This window comes from Anthonomus grandis, chromosome 7 (assembly GCF_022605725.1).
Source record: "Anthonomus grandis grandis chromosome 7, icAntGran1.3, whole genome shotgun sequence".
NCBI lineage: Eukaryota > Metazoa > Arthropoda > Insecta > Coleoptera > Curculionidae > Anthonomus > Anthonomus grandis.
The window spans coordinates 6,650,187-6,666,859 of record NC_065552.1 but is presented as its reverse complement, the minus strand read 5'-3'; the positions used below and the strand labels follow the sequence as shown (position 1 = coordinate 6,666,859).

Here is a 16,673-nt window from a genome sequence, read left to right as displayed (position 1 = left end):
TTTAATGTTTACGGGGTACGGTCGTAAAATATTATTAGCAATCAATGAATAATTTTTTATTAATATTAATAGTTAAATTATTATTGTTTTTTTTTATTAAGCTTATACCGATATTCCTCTACGCTTTCGGGTGCTTGAGCAATTTAAGACCCAAAAATTTTCGAAAAAAAATATTGCTTTGAGGAAGGATACGGACTATAGAACATTCTAAAACAATTTTTTTTTTGATAAATCATATATTGTACTAAAAAAACTGTCTACCAAGGAGACTGGAACTGCTTGTAGTCTCCTGGCTGTCTACTAAATGACGTAATTTTCAAGACATTGCAATGCGAAAACTCTTCAATATGTCAATTTGGTCAGGGATATTTGGCAGGATTGCCATACTTAACAAAATTCTATAAGATTTAGGTAAAAGTTGGCAGTTAATAATATAAAGCAACGTTAGATTCTGGTTTTTACAGGGAATTTCATATTGTTCAATGTTCATGTTCCATGTTCTTGCAATAGCTTGTTGTAGTATTTTTTATCCAATAAATTTAAGAGTTCTTCAAAACATTGGATAACAAATCGTCGGCCTAATGCCAAAATCATGAATGTGAAAAATCGTGATTTGGAGATATTTGGGTTTGAAGGTTTTGATACGCTGTGAAAATTTAGATTTTTGTCGGAATAATTTCTTTCTTGGGAGACATAGGATCTACTTTGACAGTTTATGACTTGCTTATTATTTTTTCTGTTTATTAGCCCCCACCTTCCAAAACGTCACATTCGTGGATTTGGCATTGCAAAATTTTCTTTCAAATCACTTACAGTACAAAGAAAACCTAAAGACACAATGATTTTCAATATTTTTATTGATTTGAAATATCAATAAACATGTGTATGTATTTTCATTGGGAAACTAGGATAAGCTCAGGATCTATAAATCTAAGAAAACAAAACTACTTAAACTTTTAAATCATTGGCAAAGTAAACTATAAAAACGAAAAAGGTTTTCTCAAAAAATACTGAAAATACAAAAACTAAATTCATATGCTTAAATGAGCTTGAGTATAAAGTGAAATGGTTTAATTTTCATCTGAGTCAATATTTTCACTGTCATCTGGTTCTGGTAATCTATCCCTAATATTATTATTAATTTTAAGCGACTTGTAAAAACTGTGATGAACTTTTGTAATTGTTAAATCAGAACACATTTTTTGTAAATCCTGATATTTTGGCTTCGCAATGGGTAACTCACATTCATATGATTTTCTTAACTCCGATGTTTTTGGTCGGCCTCGACATTTTTTCATGCAATTTATGTCATGAAATTCTTGTTCAAAATCCATTTTGTAAAACACCTTCGTCATATCCGATTTAAGATAACGAATCCAGCAAACCTTACCCCATGGTATTTTGTTCATCTCAAATTTTTGCGCTGCAAATTCTTTAAAATCATAAACATAATCAAAGCCTCTGCTCCTCACTTCAAATGGGCGTGGTTTCATACGAGCATCTAGTATTACTTGCGCCCAACCTTCAGGAATGTATACAGGAACATGCTTAGCTTTCTGCTCAATTTTGGAATGTATGGAATCGCATTCCATTTCAGTGTGTCCGCTTTCGAAAAATGTATGATCTATGATTTTCAAGCTAGGATGAACAGAAATGAGCTGCATACACATAGCAGCAAAATTTGAATTCTTTGGCTGGCCACCACAGCCATCTGACATCATTCTAACTTCTGTTACTTCTAGATTAGATAATACGTATTCATAGATACAAGAAGCGATTTCATTTTAACCCCTTTTACCCTGGGTTTCATCCCATAGATAGCAAATGCCATATTGATTTCCAATATTATAAACTGTCTTATAAACAGCTAACTTGCGCAAGTAAAATATCTGTCCTGCACATCCTTTTGAAGTTTTGAGTACAGCTTCAAGGTCAAAATTGAATGCTAATATAGTAGAATTGTTTATTGCTTCCAATTTATCAGCACTGCGAGCCTTGCGTGCCAATTCCTTTCTTCTCAAGTGTTGCTGGAACGTTTGTTCTTGCGTTTCTTTTTCTTCTCCAGCCATATTTTTCTGTGCCAAACATATCTTGCACTGGTCCTTCTTTGGCTTGAAAAAACCCACGTTATATTCTTTAAAAACTTGTCTGTATCTTTCGATTAAAACAGAGCGAATATTTTTTTCTTTGCATTGTGATTTGTACATATTGTGCATTATGGACAAGTTTAGGGTAGGGTCCAAATATTTTTTTATACTTGAAGCCCTGCAGAAGTGGGACTCAACTGCAGGAAACGATAAAATGTGATCACGTACCATTTGCAAACAATCCTCAGTTAACTTATTAGCAGGAGTATGTTTGCCACGGCGGTCTTTTTCTATTGTTCCAATAGAAGATCGTTTTTGTAAAGATATTTTTATGAATGAATCTGTTACATTAAGTGTAGATATGAAAAATTCGCAGCACACTTTATTTTTTTGTCCATCAACGGTAAGAAAATAATTACAGGTGTTGACCCTTCTGGTAGTTTCTAGATTTCTGGTGCTTCTTTTTTTTAGTATTTGTTCAACATGATAAATAATGAAATTCTGCTGATCATCTAATGATGAGAGTTGCCGAAATTCTTTTACGGAATTTTTTTACCTATTCTGAAACTCGTCTGAAACAGATTCGAGGCATTTATGTTTCGCTTTGCCACCACAAGGGCATGGTAGTAACGGCCTTGCTGGTTTCTCTATATTTTTAACACTTAAGTATGCCTCTTCTCTAAGTCTTTTTTGTTTTCTGATATTTTTTTTCCAAGTTCCAATGTTTTTCTTCTTCCTCTTTAGTGGAAGTTTTTCTGAAATAAAAAGCAATGAGTATTTGTATTTTTAAATATTTTTTTAACGTACTTGTTTCTTCGCTTATGTCCTTAGAAGAACTGGAAGAGCCTGAGGATGTAGAGCAAGTGGAGCAACTAGAAGAACTGCTTGTACTATCAGATTCATTTTCAGGATTATAATTATCTGACGACGATGCTCTGTTGTCATAATCACTATCAAATTCAGTTAATACAACATTTTGTTCTTTAACATGAGATAGTGTTTCTTTTTTATCTTCTGGATATTCATCTAAGATAATAAAATTAACTTGGTCAAAAAAATACACCTAAAACAATAATAAAAAAAACTACCTGCAATATTATTGATTGTATGATTTTTATTGCTTGCAATTTCATTGCTATTGATTTGGTAGTTAAAACATTTTTAATTTCAGCTAGAGGTAGTATGTCTTCTTCACCATCGGTGCCAGAAATTGAATCTAAAACAATATCTTGGCTTTTAAAATAATTCACTAATATCAAAAAATATTATCTCTACCTGTTATATTATTCGGTATTGGTTGGAGAGTGTCATAAATTTTAATGTCTCCTGCATCGCAGGCCACCTAAGAAAAATAAATAAAATTTTATTTTCTATTTTGATGCAAAGTCAACCATAATTATTATTACCTTAGTTCCATTTTGGTCAATACATTGCTTATCTCTTTCATATTTAGACCCAACGCTATCCATTATTTTTTGTGTTTTTGTGTTCTAGATGTCACGTTTATCATTTTATAATTGATTTTTTACTACTCAAAATCTATACACGAATGTTACAAAGTATACCATACACTTACAATGTCAAAACCACGAAAGTGTCACATTCACGAAACGTGCGTTGCGACAGTCGAATACAAACTAAGATACGTCAAAGGCAGTACAGCTACCCCCACCAAAACCATGATGCTTGCAGATTCATTGGTTTGGCATTGTCAAGAACTGGTTTAGAGGTGCTTGAAAATCTAGATAGGTAAAAATTGCCAATTTTGCACATTCATGGTTTTGCCTTGGGACCGACGAAATGAAAATGTAAGTATTACGTAGTTATATATTATATAGTTACTATAATTATATACTAGAATTCTCAAATAATTATGTACTTTTAAAGTCAGGCAAATAAATCTATTATAAAATATTTATGTATTTTTTTGACCATGTTGCATCTTACAATAATAAAATTAAAATACTTCTTACATTTATGTCAAGTATTTGGGATATTTAATTTAAGAGCATTATTTTTTTAGGTTCAAGAATACTTATATTCAAATCATAATATTATTCTTTTAAATGCAGATGCCTATTGTAAGAAATATATTCAATATTGTCTGCAAATATAGACCTTAGACTGAATACCCTTATTTATATACGTACACATTAGGTTGTGTATGTATATAAATATCATAATATTGACTTCTTGTGGGTTGAGAATTTTTAACCAATCAGATGTCAGCCTTGATTCCTCTGATACAATTGTAAACGCTATTTGTCACTATTTGTCACTAGTGTCAGTTGTCATTTCTATCAATTGTCAATACTCATTAATTCAAGTTACGAAATCTCTCTCAACCGATATACATATAACCATTAAAAACGTACCAATGTAAAAGTCACGTCGTTGGCCAGACATTTTTGATCAAAAAAATTCCAATATTTCAGTCGTGATTTAAAAGACGTCTTATGGAATCTTACGTCAATTGACTTAACTTTGACTAGTGTCAATTGTCAACGCTAGTTATTTCAAATTACGTTATCTCTGTCGATATATGTTTAATAAAAACGTACCAATATAATATTGACTTCTTGTTCGTCAAGAATGTTTGACCAATAAAAATCCAGTATTTCAGACATGATTTACATAACTTTAATTATACAGTGTGACCCATTTGTTTTCGGGTCACCCTGATAAAAAGTTTATTTTTGGTGCGATTTTGTTCGGGTTTTTTTTAAATGTTAGGTCCAGAAAAACTGCATCATTATAATAAAAAAAAATTCTGCCATGCCAAGGCCTACTAATGTCAGTTTTTAGAGGCCAAATTTTAAGAAACCATGCTAGGCATTTTTTTAGCAAAAAATTGTGCACACCACTGGATTCGACATCCCCTGAAATAGCCTTATACCAAATTTCACCAAAAAATATTAAGTAATAACAATTTTATAACAAAAAATAAAAAAGGAAATTATGCATTTATTTACATTTAAAAATGTGTAGATAGCCATGAAAAAAACAAATTGAACGAAGATAATACCAGCAAATAACAATTCCAAACTAAATGCAAATAAAAACCAAACAATAAACTAACAAAAATAAATACAAATAAAATGAAAACAACAAACAAAAAAATTAAAAATTAACCGCTACTAAATTTTTGAAATTTCTACTAATCCACCATTGTTTTCCATGCATTTTACATTCCTTTTGCCTACATTTAAAATAACTTTACGGACTTGCTCTGGACTAATTTCTGAACAAACCTGGATTATTTTGACTTGTAGATCTTCTAAATTTTGAGTTCTTGATTTGTACACTTTTTCTTTAAGTAAGCCCCAGAGAAAAAAATCGAGTGGCGTTAAGTCAGGGTATCTCGGTGGCCACTCAACGAAAGGACTGTTTCGTCCTATCCAACAGTTTTCAAAATGTTGATTTAACCAGTCTCTTACTAAACGAGCATTATGGACAGGACAACCATCTACTTCAAATTAAGGTAATATCTTAAGGGTAAATCTTCTAATGCGTTCGAAAATTCATTCTCAAGAAAATTCAATTGTATTCAAATTACCATTAAAGAAAAAAGGGCCAATAATTTTGTCGCTTAGTATTCCACACCAAACGTTAATTTTTTGCGAATACTGTCTCCTTGCATTTATTATAAATTCTGGATTCTGCACGGACCAGTGGCGGCAATTTTGACTGGAGACTACGCCATTTGTGGTAAAAGTGGCTTCATCGCTAAAAAGGATTTCATCTAGAAAGTTTCTGTTGTTTAAATATTCTCCCTGAAGCCAATAGCAAAACTCTAATCTTCTTGCCTGGTCACCATCCTCTAAGGTGTGCAAAAATTTTGGCTTAAATGCTTTTATGTTATTTTTTTGCAAACATCTTCTTATACTTTCTCTGGGGATGTTAAGGACCAAACTAGCCGTTCTGACACTACTTCGAGGATTGCCGTTAAAATATTCCAAAATGTAATTTTCATTTCTTCTGAGCCCACGCCGTTCATTATGTGTATTTTTAAGTAGATTTTTCGAAACAGATCATGTTTCATTGAAAATTTTATTAACACGTTGCACAGTACTTAGACTTACTGGTCTATCAGGATGCCTAATATTAAATTCTCTGGCAGCTTCTTTCATCAACGCGTGTTACCACCAACAATAAGACGGACAATTTCAATTTTTTTTCTTAAATTTAAATTTTCCATGATTACTAATACTATCTAAACACGTTCTATTACCACTTTTGACAGTTAGATGTCAAATGTGACAATTCAATATTTCAATAATTTTTAGACACAATTTAGAAGTAAAGCGCATTTCTTCTTTTTTATCATAAAATTGTTATTATTTCATATTTTTTGGTGAAATTTCGTATAAGACCGTTTTGGGGGATGCTGAATCCAGTAGTGTGCACAATTTCTTGCTAAAAAAATGCCTAGCATGGTTTCTTAAAATTTGTCCCTTAAAAACTGACATTAGTAGGCCTTGGAATTTGCATAGCAGATTTTTTTTTTGTTATAATGATGCAGTTTTTCTGGACCTAACATTAAAAAAAAAACCCGAGCAAAATCGCACCAAAAATAAACTTTTTTTCAGGGTGACCCGAAAACAACTGTATATATCGAATATATAATCATACATAACGAATCTTCCGTCAAATGTCAAGACTACTACTGCTAATTGTCACTTGTTTCAATTGTCATTTCTGTCAATTGTTAAGGCTAGTTATTTCAAGTTACGTCATCTCTCTCGGGCGATAAATAACCGATAAAATTGATTTCTTATTGGTGAGGAATTTTTGACTTTGTTTATTTTAACTCTAACTTAATTTTGTATAACAAATAATGTTTCATATGTATATTGAATTTATTAGTGAATATCCATATACACACCATATAAAAGAAAATAACAACTAACCTAATCATATTATTAAAGTTTTCAACCGTAAAGTTTCACTATTATCCAGACACAATGCTAGTTTTCACGAGATCCTGCATCGCTTTGATGTCATTGGTCCAGTCCACTTTGGTCATTTGTGGTATTACGGCTTTTAGGAGTTTTATCACTTTTTCGACGTTTTTCTGAAAAGAAAAGTAATTAAGAAGGTTCATTATTTCGAAAAAGGCAAGCAGAGTCTAAAAAAGAATGGTCATATTCACCTAGAAGGACATAGAGAAAGATAGAAAGGTTGATAGGTATTATTTTTTGATTAGAAAAGGGCTTAGTTTCGGGAAAAGTATCAAAGATAAAAGATCAGTTTTCTCCTAAGAATATAAGCAGAGAAGGTTATCGATTAAAAATCAACAAAACAAATGTATGACTCAGATAAAGCCTGATGTAAGGTAAAATTTGTTATTAAGTGATTATCGTACTGATTCCAAGAATCTCATAAACTCTGAATCAGTAACAAAAATATGATTGGGAAAAGCCACTTTTGATGGTGGATATTATCACAGATCTAAGAACACATATTCGCGTAGTGTATATTTATCTGTGATATTATTAAGGAATCTTCGAAGTGGTTTCAATGATCATTCCTCTAAAATCAATGAATTAACCATAAACCAATGAATAGTTTTTCATGATTTAAATAAGTAGTCATTATTGACCTAAAATTCATTAAAAAATCATTTTATGTTATGACTCAGCATGGAATTGATTAATTCTGAAATTGATTACAAACTGCCATCAAACATCTGGAATCAATTAAGAAATTATAGATAAGATATTCTAATTAATTTGCATGATAATTCTAAATTGTGACCGATCAGGTAATATCAATGAAAATAATTTTTGGTGACTCAGACAAGACTTAATTATGTCATAATATATATTATAGATCTGATATTATTGATTCAAATAAGCCAATATTAGATATAAAAGACCAATTTTTATCTAAGAATATGAAAAGAAAAAAATCTTAAAGAAGTTTCGTCAAAAGTCGAAAACTTCTATTAAATCTAAGAATTGGTTTCACGTGTTTCGCCCCTAAAGGCATCATCGGACCTGATTAACAGTTTTCAAAATTTACATTCGTAAAAAACATCAACTTTAAGACGTGCATACTACGGATAGATTAATACAATTTGCGTACAAGTCATTACCATGGTGATTTCAAAAAGTTTATCAACTCTGAATCAATAACAAAAATATAACTGGAAAATGTCACTTTCGGGATAAATATTATTAAAGAATCATTACATAGCGATTTTAATTGTAATATGCTATGACTCAATCAGCATGTTATTACATTGAGTATAAGTAACACATAATTACTGAATGAAATAATAATTTTTTATTCAATTAAGCGTTAAATTAATTGAATAAACATAATTAGTCATTATCGGTCTGATTTTATTGATTGAATTATTATCATAGACATAATAAAAAAAATTTGCCTAGAATCAATGAAATAATTATAATTGATTCAAATAAGCCAATGTCAGATGTAAAAGGTCAGTTTTCCTATCAAAATATAAGAAGAAAAAGTTATTATTACATTGAGATCATGGATAAGGACCAATGCAGATGAAGTTTTTTAAAGAGGTTATAAAAGAAAGAGAGAACACCAACAAAAACGAGGATCAAAATAAAGTTCCAGGACAGAACCATATTAAGTGATTACCTGAAAGACCTCCAAGACTGCATGGTGGGTTACAGTATCCTCATGATCCCTCCAACAATCCCAATCAGTAGCCATAGCGATCACTGCATACATAATACCGGCCTCCTTGGCCAGTACCGCCTCAGGTACCGTAGTCATACCCACCAAATGGGCACCCCAACTTCTGTAAATCTCTATTATACAACAGGCTTCCAATAGAACCTTCAACATACTTAAAAATCAGACTCTCCGCTTTACTCGAATATCTTGGTCCTTCGATGGTAAGTATGACACCACCGTTTCTTATCGGGAGGCTCAGTTGCTCACAAGCGGTTTGCAATATAACCTTAAATCTGAATAATTAATATGCAAATATATTGAAGATATCATTAGTACTTGACGTAATTTCGGATAAAAGATCGGTTCCATTGGCATGTGACACACTCCAGACGGATGATCCGGTTCGCCATCGTAAAAAGTTTGTTTTCTATTGGTGGTTCGATCTGCAAAATCACTATATCACATTATAATAAATCCACAAGGGATACTTAATATATTACCTATAAATCCATCAGCCACAACTAAAGTGCCAGGAGGTATATCCTCTTGTAAAGATCCGCAGGCATTGGTAGCGATGATGTGGGTGCAACCTTCTTCTTTCAGGGCCCATATGTTCGCCCTATAATTGACAGCACCTTTAAGGGGATCGGTGTAAATGATCTGATGTGGAAAGAATGGCTACTTACCTGGCATTTTATCATGTTTCCTTCCATGTCTGGCTAAAAGGACACAAGCCACTCCACTGATCTCTCCGAGGATTAACACGTCCGATGGATCGCCAAATATGGTTGTGACCCTTTTCTCTGATCGGTTCTTTAGAATATCTGGATTATCCAGGCCAGATCCACCGATAATTCCGATTTTTAGGTACGACATGTCGCTTGAAAAAAGTGTCAAAATTAATAAGGGTAGGTCCTAAATAAACCGGTTCGAAATAGACGACTTTTATATCAATGACCTTGAACTAAATCTTTATTGATTCAACGCTTAGGACAGCTTTAGGACAAACGTCACATAAGCAGTATTGATTTTGTAATGTACATTTTACAGTAACCTGTTCTCAAATGGAAAAATCAATGCAAGGTATATTACTACATAAATAATCTAACCCACTCAGCCTAAAACTAATGAGCCATAGTCTAATGGAGAAAATACAACCGGGAAATATTGAAATAATTTTTATTATGCTAAACAGTCCTCTTATAAAGGCTTGGAGTTGATTAGGAAAATCAATGTAGTGTAGTGATTCTAACGAATCTTGATATAATTAAGTTATTAAGATAATTAATATGATTCAAATAAATATACATTTCTCAGCTTTAAGCTTGGTTAAACGAATGGTGATTTTGAATATCATTAATCAAAAATTCAACAAGAATCAATAATAAGAATTGTTACGTTTATCGTTTATTATCAGCCTTAAAATTAATGAGTCGAAGTGATTTAGGAAATTCGATCGGAAGACAATGATGAAGTAGTTTATATGATTGAAGAAAATTCACTTTTTAACAGGCACGTACAGGAGTCAAATTTAACTTATGTTGATTGTTTTAATACTGAACTGTTTTAAAACTGACCCAAGAAACAAAGCAACTCACTTGAGAGTCAATCTTTAACTTACAAAAAGTTTTGATACCACTGTATAGGTTATTTAATTGCCTTTAATTTAATATATAACACTTCTCTATAAATGTATTAGACTTTGAGTCATTTAAGGTAGAGCCCTGGCGTGTTGGAACCTTATCTTGCCAGTAACCTTTTAACAAAAGGGCACTTAGAAATTAATTATTAACTTATAATGTCTATTTTGGTAGCACTGTATAGGTAGTTTACTTGCCTTTAATTTGATATATAATACTTCCCTATAAATTTATTAGACTTTGAGTCATTTAAGGTAGAGCCATCGCGTGTTGGAACCTTATCTTGCCAGTAAACTTTTTACAAAAATGCACATCCCTAAATTAATTTTTACCTTATAATAATTGTTTTGGTACCACTGTATAACTAATTTAATTACCTTTAATTTGATAGATAATACTTTCCTATAAATCTATTAGAGTTTGAGTCATCTAAGGTAGAGCACTGGCATGTTGGAACCTTATCTTTGGCCATTAAGCCTTTAATAAAAAGGCACGTCGGGAAATTAATTATTAACGTATAATGATTATTTTGCTACCACTGTATAGGTAATTAGTTTACCATGAATTTGATATATTTCGCCTTGATATGAAATGATCAGCCTTTGATACATTTGACCTAAAAACGTGGCAAATGCAAAAGTAACCCAATAAACAAAACGACTCACCTGAGAATCAATTTTTATCCTATAATCATTTGTTTGGTACCAATGTATAGGTAATTTAATTGCCTTTAATTTAATATATAATACTTCCCTATTAATTTATTAGACTTTAAGTCATTTAAGGTAGAGCCATGGAGTGTTGGAACCTTATCTTGCCAGTAAACTTTTAACACAAAGGCACGTCCAGAAATTAATTTAAAATTTTTAATGATTGTTTTGGTACCACTTAGTTTATCATTAATTTTATATATTATGCTTTCATATGAATTGATCAGACTTTCATACATTTGAGGTAAAAACAGGGCAAATGCAAAACTAACCCAATAAGCAAAACGACTCACCTGAGAATCAATTTTTGACTTATAATCATTGCTTTGGTACCAATGTATGGATAATTTAATTGTCTTTAGTTTAATATATAATACTTTCCTATAAATCTGTTAGACTTTAAGTCATTTAATTTAAGGTAGAGCCTGGCGTGTTAGAACCTTATCTTGCCAGTAAAATTTTAACATGATTAAGAGCACGTCTAAAAATTATTTTTTAAATTATAATGATTGTTTTCATACTGTATAGGTCACACATCACTGTATAGGTAATTTAATTGCTTTTAATTTGATAAATAATTCTTTTCTATAAATGTATTATACTTTCAGTCATTTACGGTAGAGCCATGGAATGTTGGTTGAATGAAACATGAAACTGCCAGTAAACTTTTAACAAAAAGACACGTCCATAAATTAATTTTTAACTTATAATAATTGTTTCGGCACTACTGTATATAGAATTTAATTTCCATTTATTTAACATATTATGCTTTAATATAAATTAATTAGACTTTGAGTAGTTTAAGGTAAAACCATGACACATGCGAAATTAATCCAAGAAACAAAACGATTGACCTGAAAATAAATCTTTAACTTACATTAATTACTTTGGTATCATCAATTGAATTATCATAGATAATTCAATTTCCTTTCATTTGATATAACGGCGCAGGAACGCCAGAAACAGGACCTGGCCCTAAAGTAAAAAACCCTTTGACTTAAAAATCATTAATAAGATAATTGCTAACATTCAAATAAATAAGCTGTTTCTATAGCAAATATGATTGCTCATATTACCCTGAAATCAATAAATAATATATTGCCTTGTCTTGGTATAGATTTAATAATAATTTGAAATGCTTCTCGTCCCAAAAATTAATTCGTTTATCATAGTGGTTTTAGACGGTCATCGACCTCGCAATCAATAAATCAATTGATAAGATTTAAATATATAAGCTTTTTCTAGCATTAAGCTTGATGATGACAATATAATAATAAACATGATGGATTATCAATAAATAATATATTGTCTTATCTTGAAATTATTAAAGTAATCATTAGTTAAGTAATCACCATAGTGAATCTCGAATTGAATGTAATAGGAAAAGTTGTATTCAAGGTATATTGATTTAATAATGCCATTATGAGCATAGAATCAATTAAATAACAATTCAGAGAAATGATTACAATGAGAATCAATAATAAGAATTATTATAATTAAGTCATTATTAGCATAAAATTAGTTTCTATGATAAGAAATTTTATGATATAATTATAGTGATTTCAAATTGTATTGTAGTGACTGTGGCCTCTTGTGCTAAAAATTGATTTGATAATCATAATAGTGATTTAAAAATTGTGACTCAAATAAGCTATTTCTGGCAAGAAATCATATAATTGATTCTAAACAGTCATTGACTTGCCAATCAATTTAATAAGTATTAAGGAAGATACTTTCTTACAAGAATAATAAATATAATGTTTTTGAAGTATATATTTATGTTTTTGATTGTTTGTAATCAGCAAAACTAAGTATTGAGTCGGATGATGATTTTATCGAGAGGTATTACTCAATATTAAAATAATATTGGCATTTTATTTTATGGAGAAAAGACTTCCTTCTAAAGAGTATCTTTATTATTAATCATTCACTCCACTTCTAAAATGGACTTCTTAAGATAATTGATATGATTTAAATAAATATGGTCTCTCCAGCATTAATTAAATGATAATAACACATAAAATGGAGCATCAACCTAGAATCAATAAATTATGTTTATGATTCAACTAAAACCTTATTGGTCTAATGTTTAATTGATTAAATCATTATTAGAGTGATTTTAAGGCATCATGGCCTTAATAAAATTACTTTAACTTCTCACAAAATATTATCTGGTTGACCTGGAATTTATTAAGTAATCATTATAATGATTCTTATAGATAAATTTAACGAGAAAAGGTATATTGGTTTAAAATATATGCCATTAATAAAATAGAATCAATTATATAATAATCCATATAAATTATTTCTGCATTCAATTTATTAAATCACAGTGAGTTTAAAGAATTAACGACTTTAGCATGATTCAATAAGAAGAATCGTTACAATTTAAGTGAGCCATTATCAGCCTCAAAATTAATCAGTCATAACGATTCAAAAAATTCGGCACAAGAGTAATAAGTTGTTTATAAATTAATTTAAAATAAAACAATGTACTTACGTGTACGTGGATTTTTTAAAATAATCATCTTAGTGATAATTATTCGAGTAATCATAGTGAATCGGTAATCATGTCTGAATTAATGAAAATAAAACAATTCATAGAAAACCTTATCGGCCTGGAATTGATTATATGTATAATCGACACAGTATTTGTCAAAATCATATACAAATTTTTGGTTCTAAAGATTCTAAACGCTTCTCAATCCAAAATCAATAAAACAATTAAGGCTGATTCAAAATTATCTTTCTACTCTGACTTTCAAGCTTATTTCAAGAAATGATCAACTCGGAATCAATAGCAATAATTCTTATATATATGACTTAGGTGAGCCGTTTCTACTCTGAATTGTTATTGTTCTAAATGACAATTGAATGAAAATCAATAATGGGAATTTGTGAAAAATCAGAAAATCTTTTGCAGCAGAATTTATGTGTAGAATGTGTATGTGACCTGGAATTGATAAAATATCTTTACATTTTAATAAACCATAGATCATTGATCAAATTATTTATATATTGATTTTTAAAAATAATTTGACTGGAATCAACCAAATATTTATTATATAAGTGTATTTGAATCAATATTTATTTGATTGAAATACCCTTATACATTTAAATACAATCTTTCATTCGTAGGTATTGATTTGGATTAAATCAAATAATTTATTCAGTTATGTAGACTGCAGATGTGTAGATAGTAGAGTTTACAATGTAGCAAAAATTATAATAAACCGGAGCGAATTGATTAAATTATTTTCACAGTGATTTTAAAAGGTGATTTGACTGGAATCAATAAATAAATTTTAATTGAGTGAAACAAACCAATCTATGACCTTAAATAATCATCATTATAAAATATATTATTCTGATTATCTGATTAAGATATAAATGGTACTCAAGGGCCTAAAATTGATTAAATCCTGTTTAGAATGAATGATTTGTTGATAATGACTGATTCAGAATAAATCAAATAATTTACTCAAATTTTTGACCTTAGACCTAGCATTGATTCTAAATGATTTTCCATCTAAAATAATTTTTGCTAACTAGCTGTGATTTAGAAAATGATTTGAAATGGATATAATAATCAATGTAGGTTTCAATAGCAATGATTCTTATACCTATGATGTGGGTCAACCATTTTCACCCTGGATTGTTGTGATTCTAAATGATCATTTAATCTAAATCGATATCAGAAATTGTCAAAAATTAAAAAAGCCTTTGTAGGAGAAATTATAATAATCTCCAGAATGTGTAGGTAACCTGGAAAAATCTAAAATATCTTGATGTTCAAATAAACCATAGGCCTAGTATTGATTAAATTGATGATTGATTTCGTAGTGATTTTAAAGAGCTTTGACTGGAATCAATAAACTCATTTTAATTCATTTAAACAAATCAATCTAGCCCCTAAATAATCATCATAATAAAATATGTTGTTCTGATTCAAATAAGTGGTTCCCAAGGACCTAAAATTGCTTACATCGACTTTGGAATGATTATTTTCATAATTGATTCGTAGCAAATAATTTACTAAGCTATAAGATCATAAGAACTTGAGTAAATAAAACAATTATTATTGATTCAACATTCAAATTTTATTGATATCTTAAGGGCTTTTAGAAGATGGTTTAAAATGAACGGATTAATCAACGTTACAGTGATTTTCAGGCATCATCGACTCGAGATGAATAGCAATAATTTTAAAACATATAACTTAGATATACCATTATCTGCCTGGAATATAGTGATTTTAAATGATCATTAAATCGGAATCAATAACGGAAATTGTCAAAAATCAGAAAAGCTTTTGTAGCTGAGATTATAATAATTTCCAGAGTGTGTATATGACTTAGAATTGATGAAATGTGTTGTATTCAAATAAATTATAGGCATAGATTTTAAATAATAATTTGACTGAAATCAATAGAATTATTTCTTTGATTCAAATACACCAAATTACCATTGAAAAAAATGCACTTCATTCGTAGGTATTGATTCGAAGTAAATCAAATAATTTATTCAGTAGAGTGTATAGTGTAGCAGAAATTATAATAATTTTCGGAGTGTGTATGTGACCTGGAATTGATAATATATATTAGATTAAATTATTTTCACGGATTTTAGAAGGTTATTTGACTTTAATCTGATTTAAGACTGATTTTTTTGGTAACTGATTTAGAATAAATGAAATAATTCACTTAGATATTTGACCTTATAGGCCTGGCATTGATTCTAAACCATTTTCGATATAAAATCAATGTAATAATTATTGTTGACTTAGATAAACCACCATTATCTTACTGAATAATCAATAAATAGTCATATATTTCCAACAGGTAAGTCACCCATTACAGATATTATTATCAATGTTAGAGTGATTTTCAAGCATCATCAACTCAGAATCAATAGCGTTAATTCTTAGACATATGACATGGGTCAATTATTTCCAGCTTGGATTGTTGTGGTTCTAAATGATGATTAAATCAGAATAAATAATGGAAATTGTCAATAATCAGAAAAACTTTTGTAGCAGACATCATAATAATTTGAATATAAGACGTTATGGGTCTGGGATTGATTCTAAACGATGTCCGATCTAAAATCAATAAAGCAATTAGTGTTGATTCAGATAAACTATCTATAACGTGAAAGTAATTACAATATTATCTTATTTATTCAGAAAACAGTTTAGAATTGATATAATAGTCAATGCACTCAGATCCATAGCAATGATGCTTACCTATATGACTTGGATAAATCGTTTTCAGCTTAGGATATAGTGAATGTAAATGATCATTGAATCAGAATCAAAAGGGAAAATTGTCAAAAATTAAAAAACTTTTGTAACAGATTATAATCGATTTCAGAGTGTGTATGTGACCTGGAGTTGATAAAATATCTTGTTATGTAAATAAGCCATAGACTTGGTATTGAATAAGTTATTAAACGGTTATTTTAATGGACCCAATAAAATAGTTTTAATTGATTCAAAGAAACCAATTTAAACCTTAAATAATCATCTGATTGAAATCATGGCACTAAAGAAAAGCTAAAATTGATTAAATCATCTTTAG

At 29.9% G+C, this 16,673-nt stretch overlaps 1 protein-coding gene across 1 annotated transcript; it reads right to left on the bottom strand.

Annotated features, from left to right (window-relative positions):
• Window positions 1-6,940: 6,940 nt before the first annotated feature.
• On the bottom strand, window positions 6,941-9,659 carry LOC126738484 (S-methyl-5'-thioadenosine phosphorylase-like). Its single transcript, XM_050443850.1, has 6 exons — window positions 9,431-9,659; window positions 9,245-9,379; window positions 9,081-9,187; window positions 8,918-9,030; window positions 8,706-8,868; window positions 6,941-7,161 (listed from the first exon to the last, which is right to left on the bottom strand). Exons 1-6 carry the CDS (start codon window positions 9,618-9,620, stop codon window positions 7,039-7,041), a joined length of 831 nt encoding a protein of 276 aa, XP_050299807.1. The 5' UTR covers window positions 9,621-9,659; the 3' UTR covers window positions 6,941-7,038.
• Between the last annotated feature and the right edge of the window lie 7,014 nt (window positions 9,660-16,673).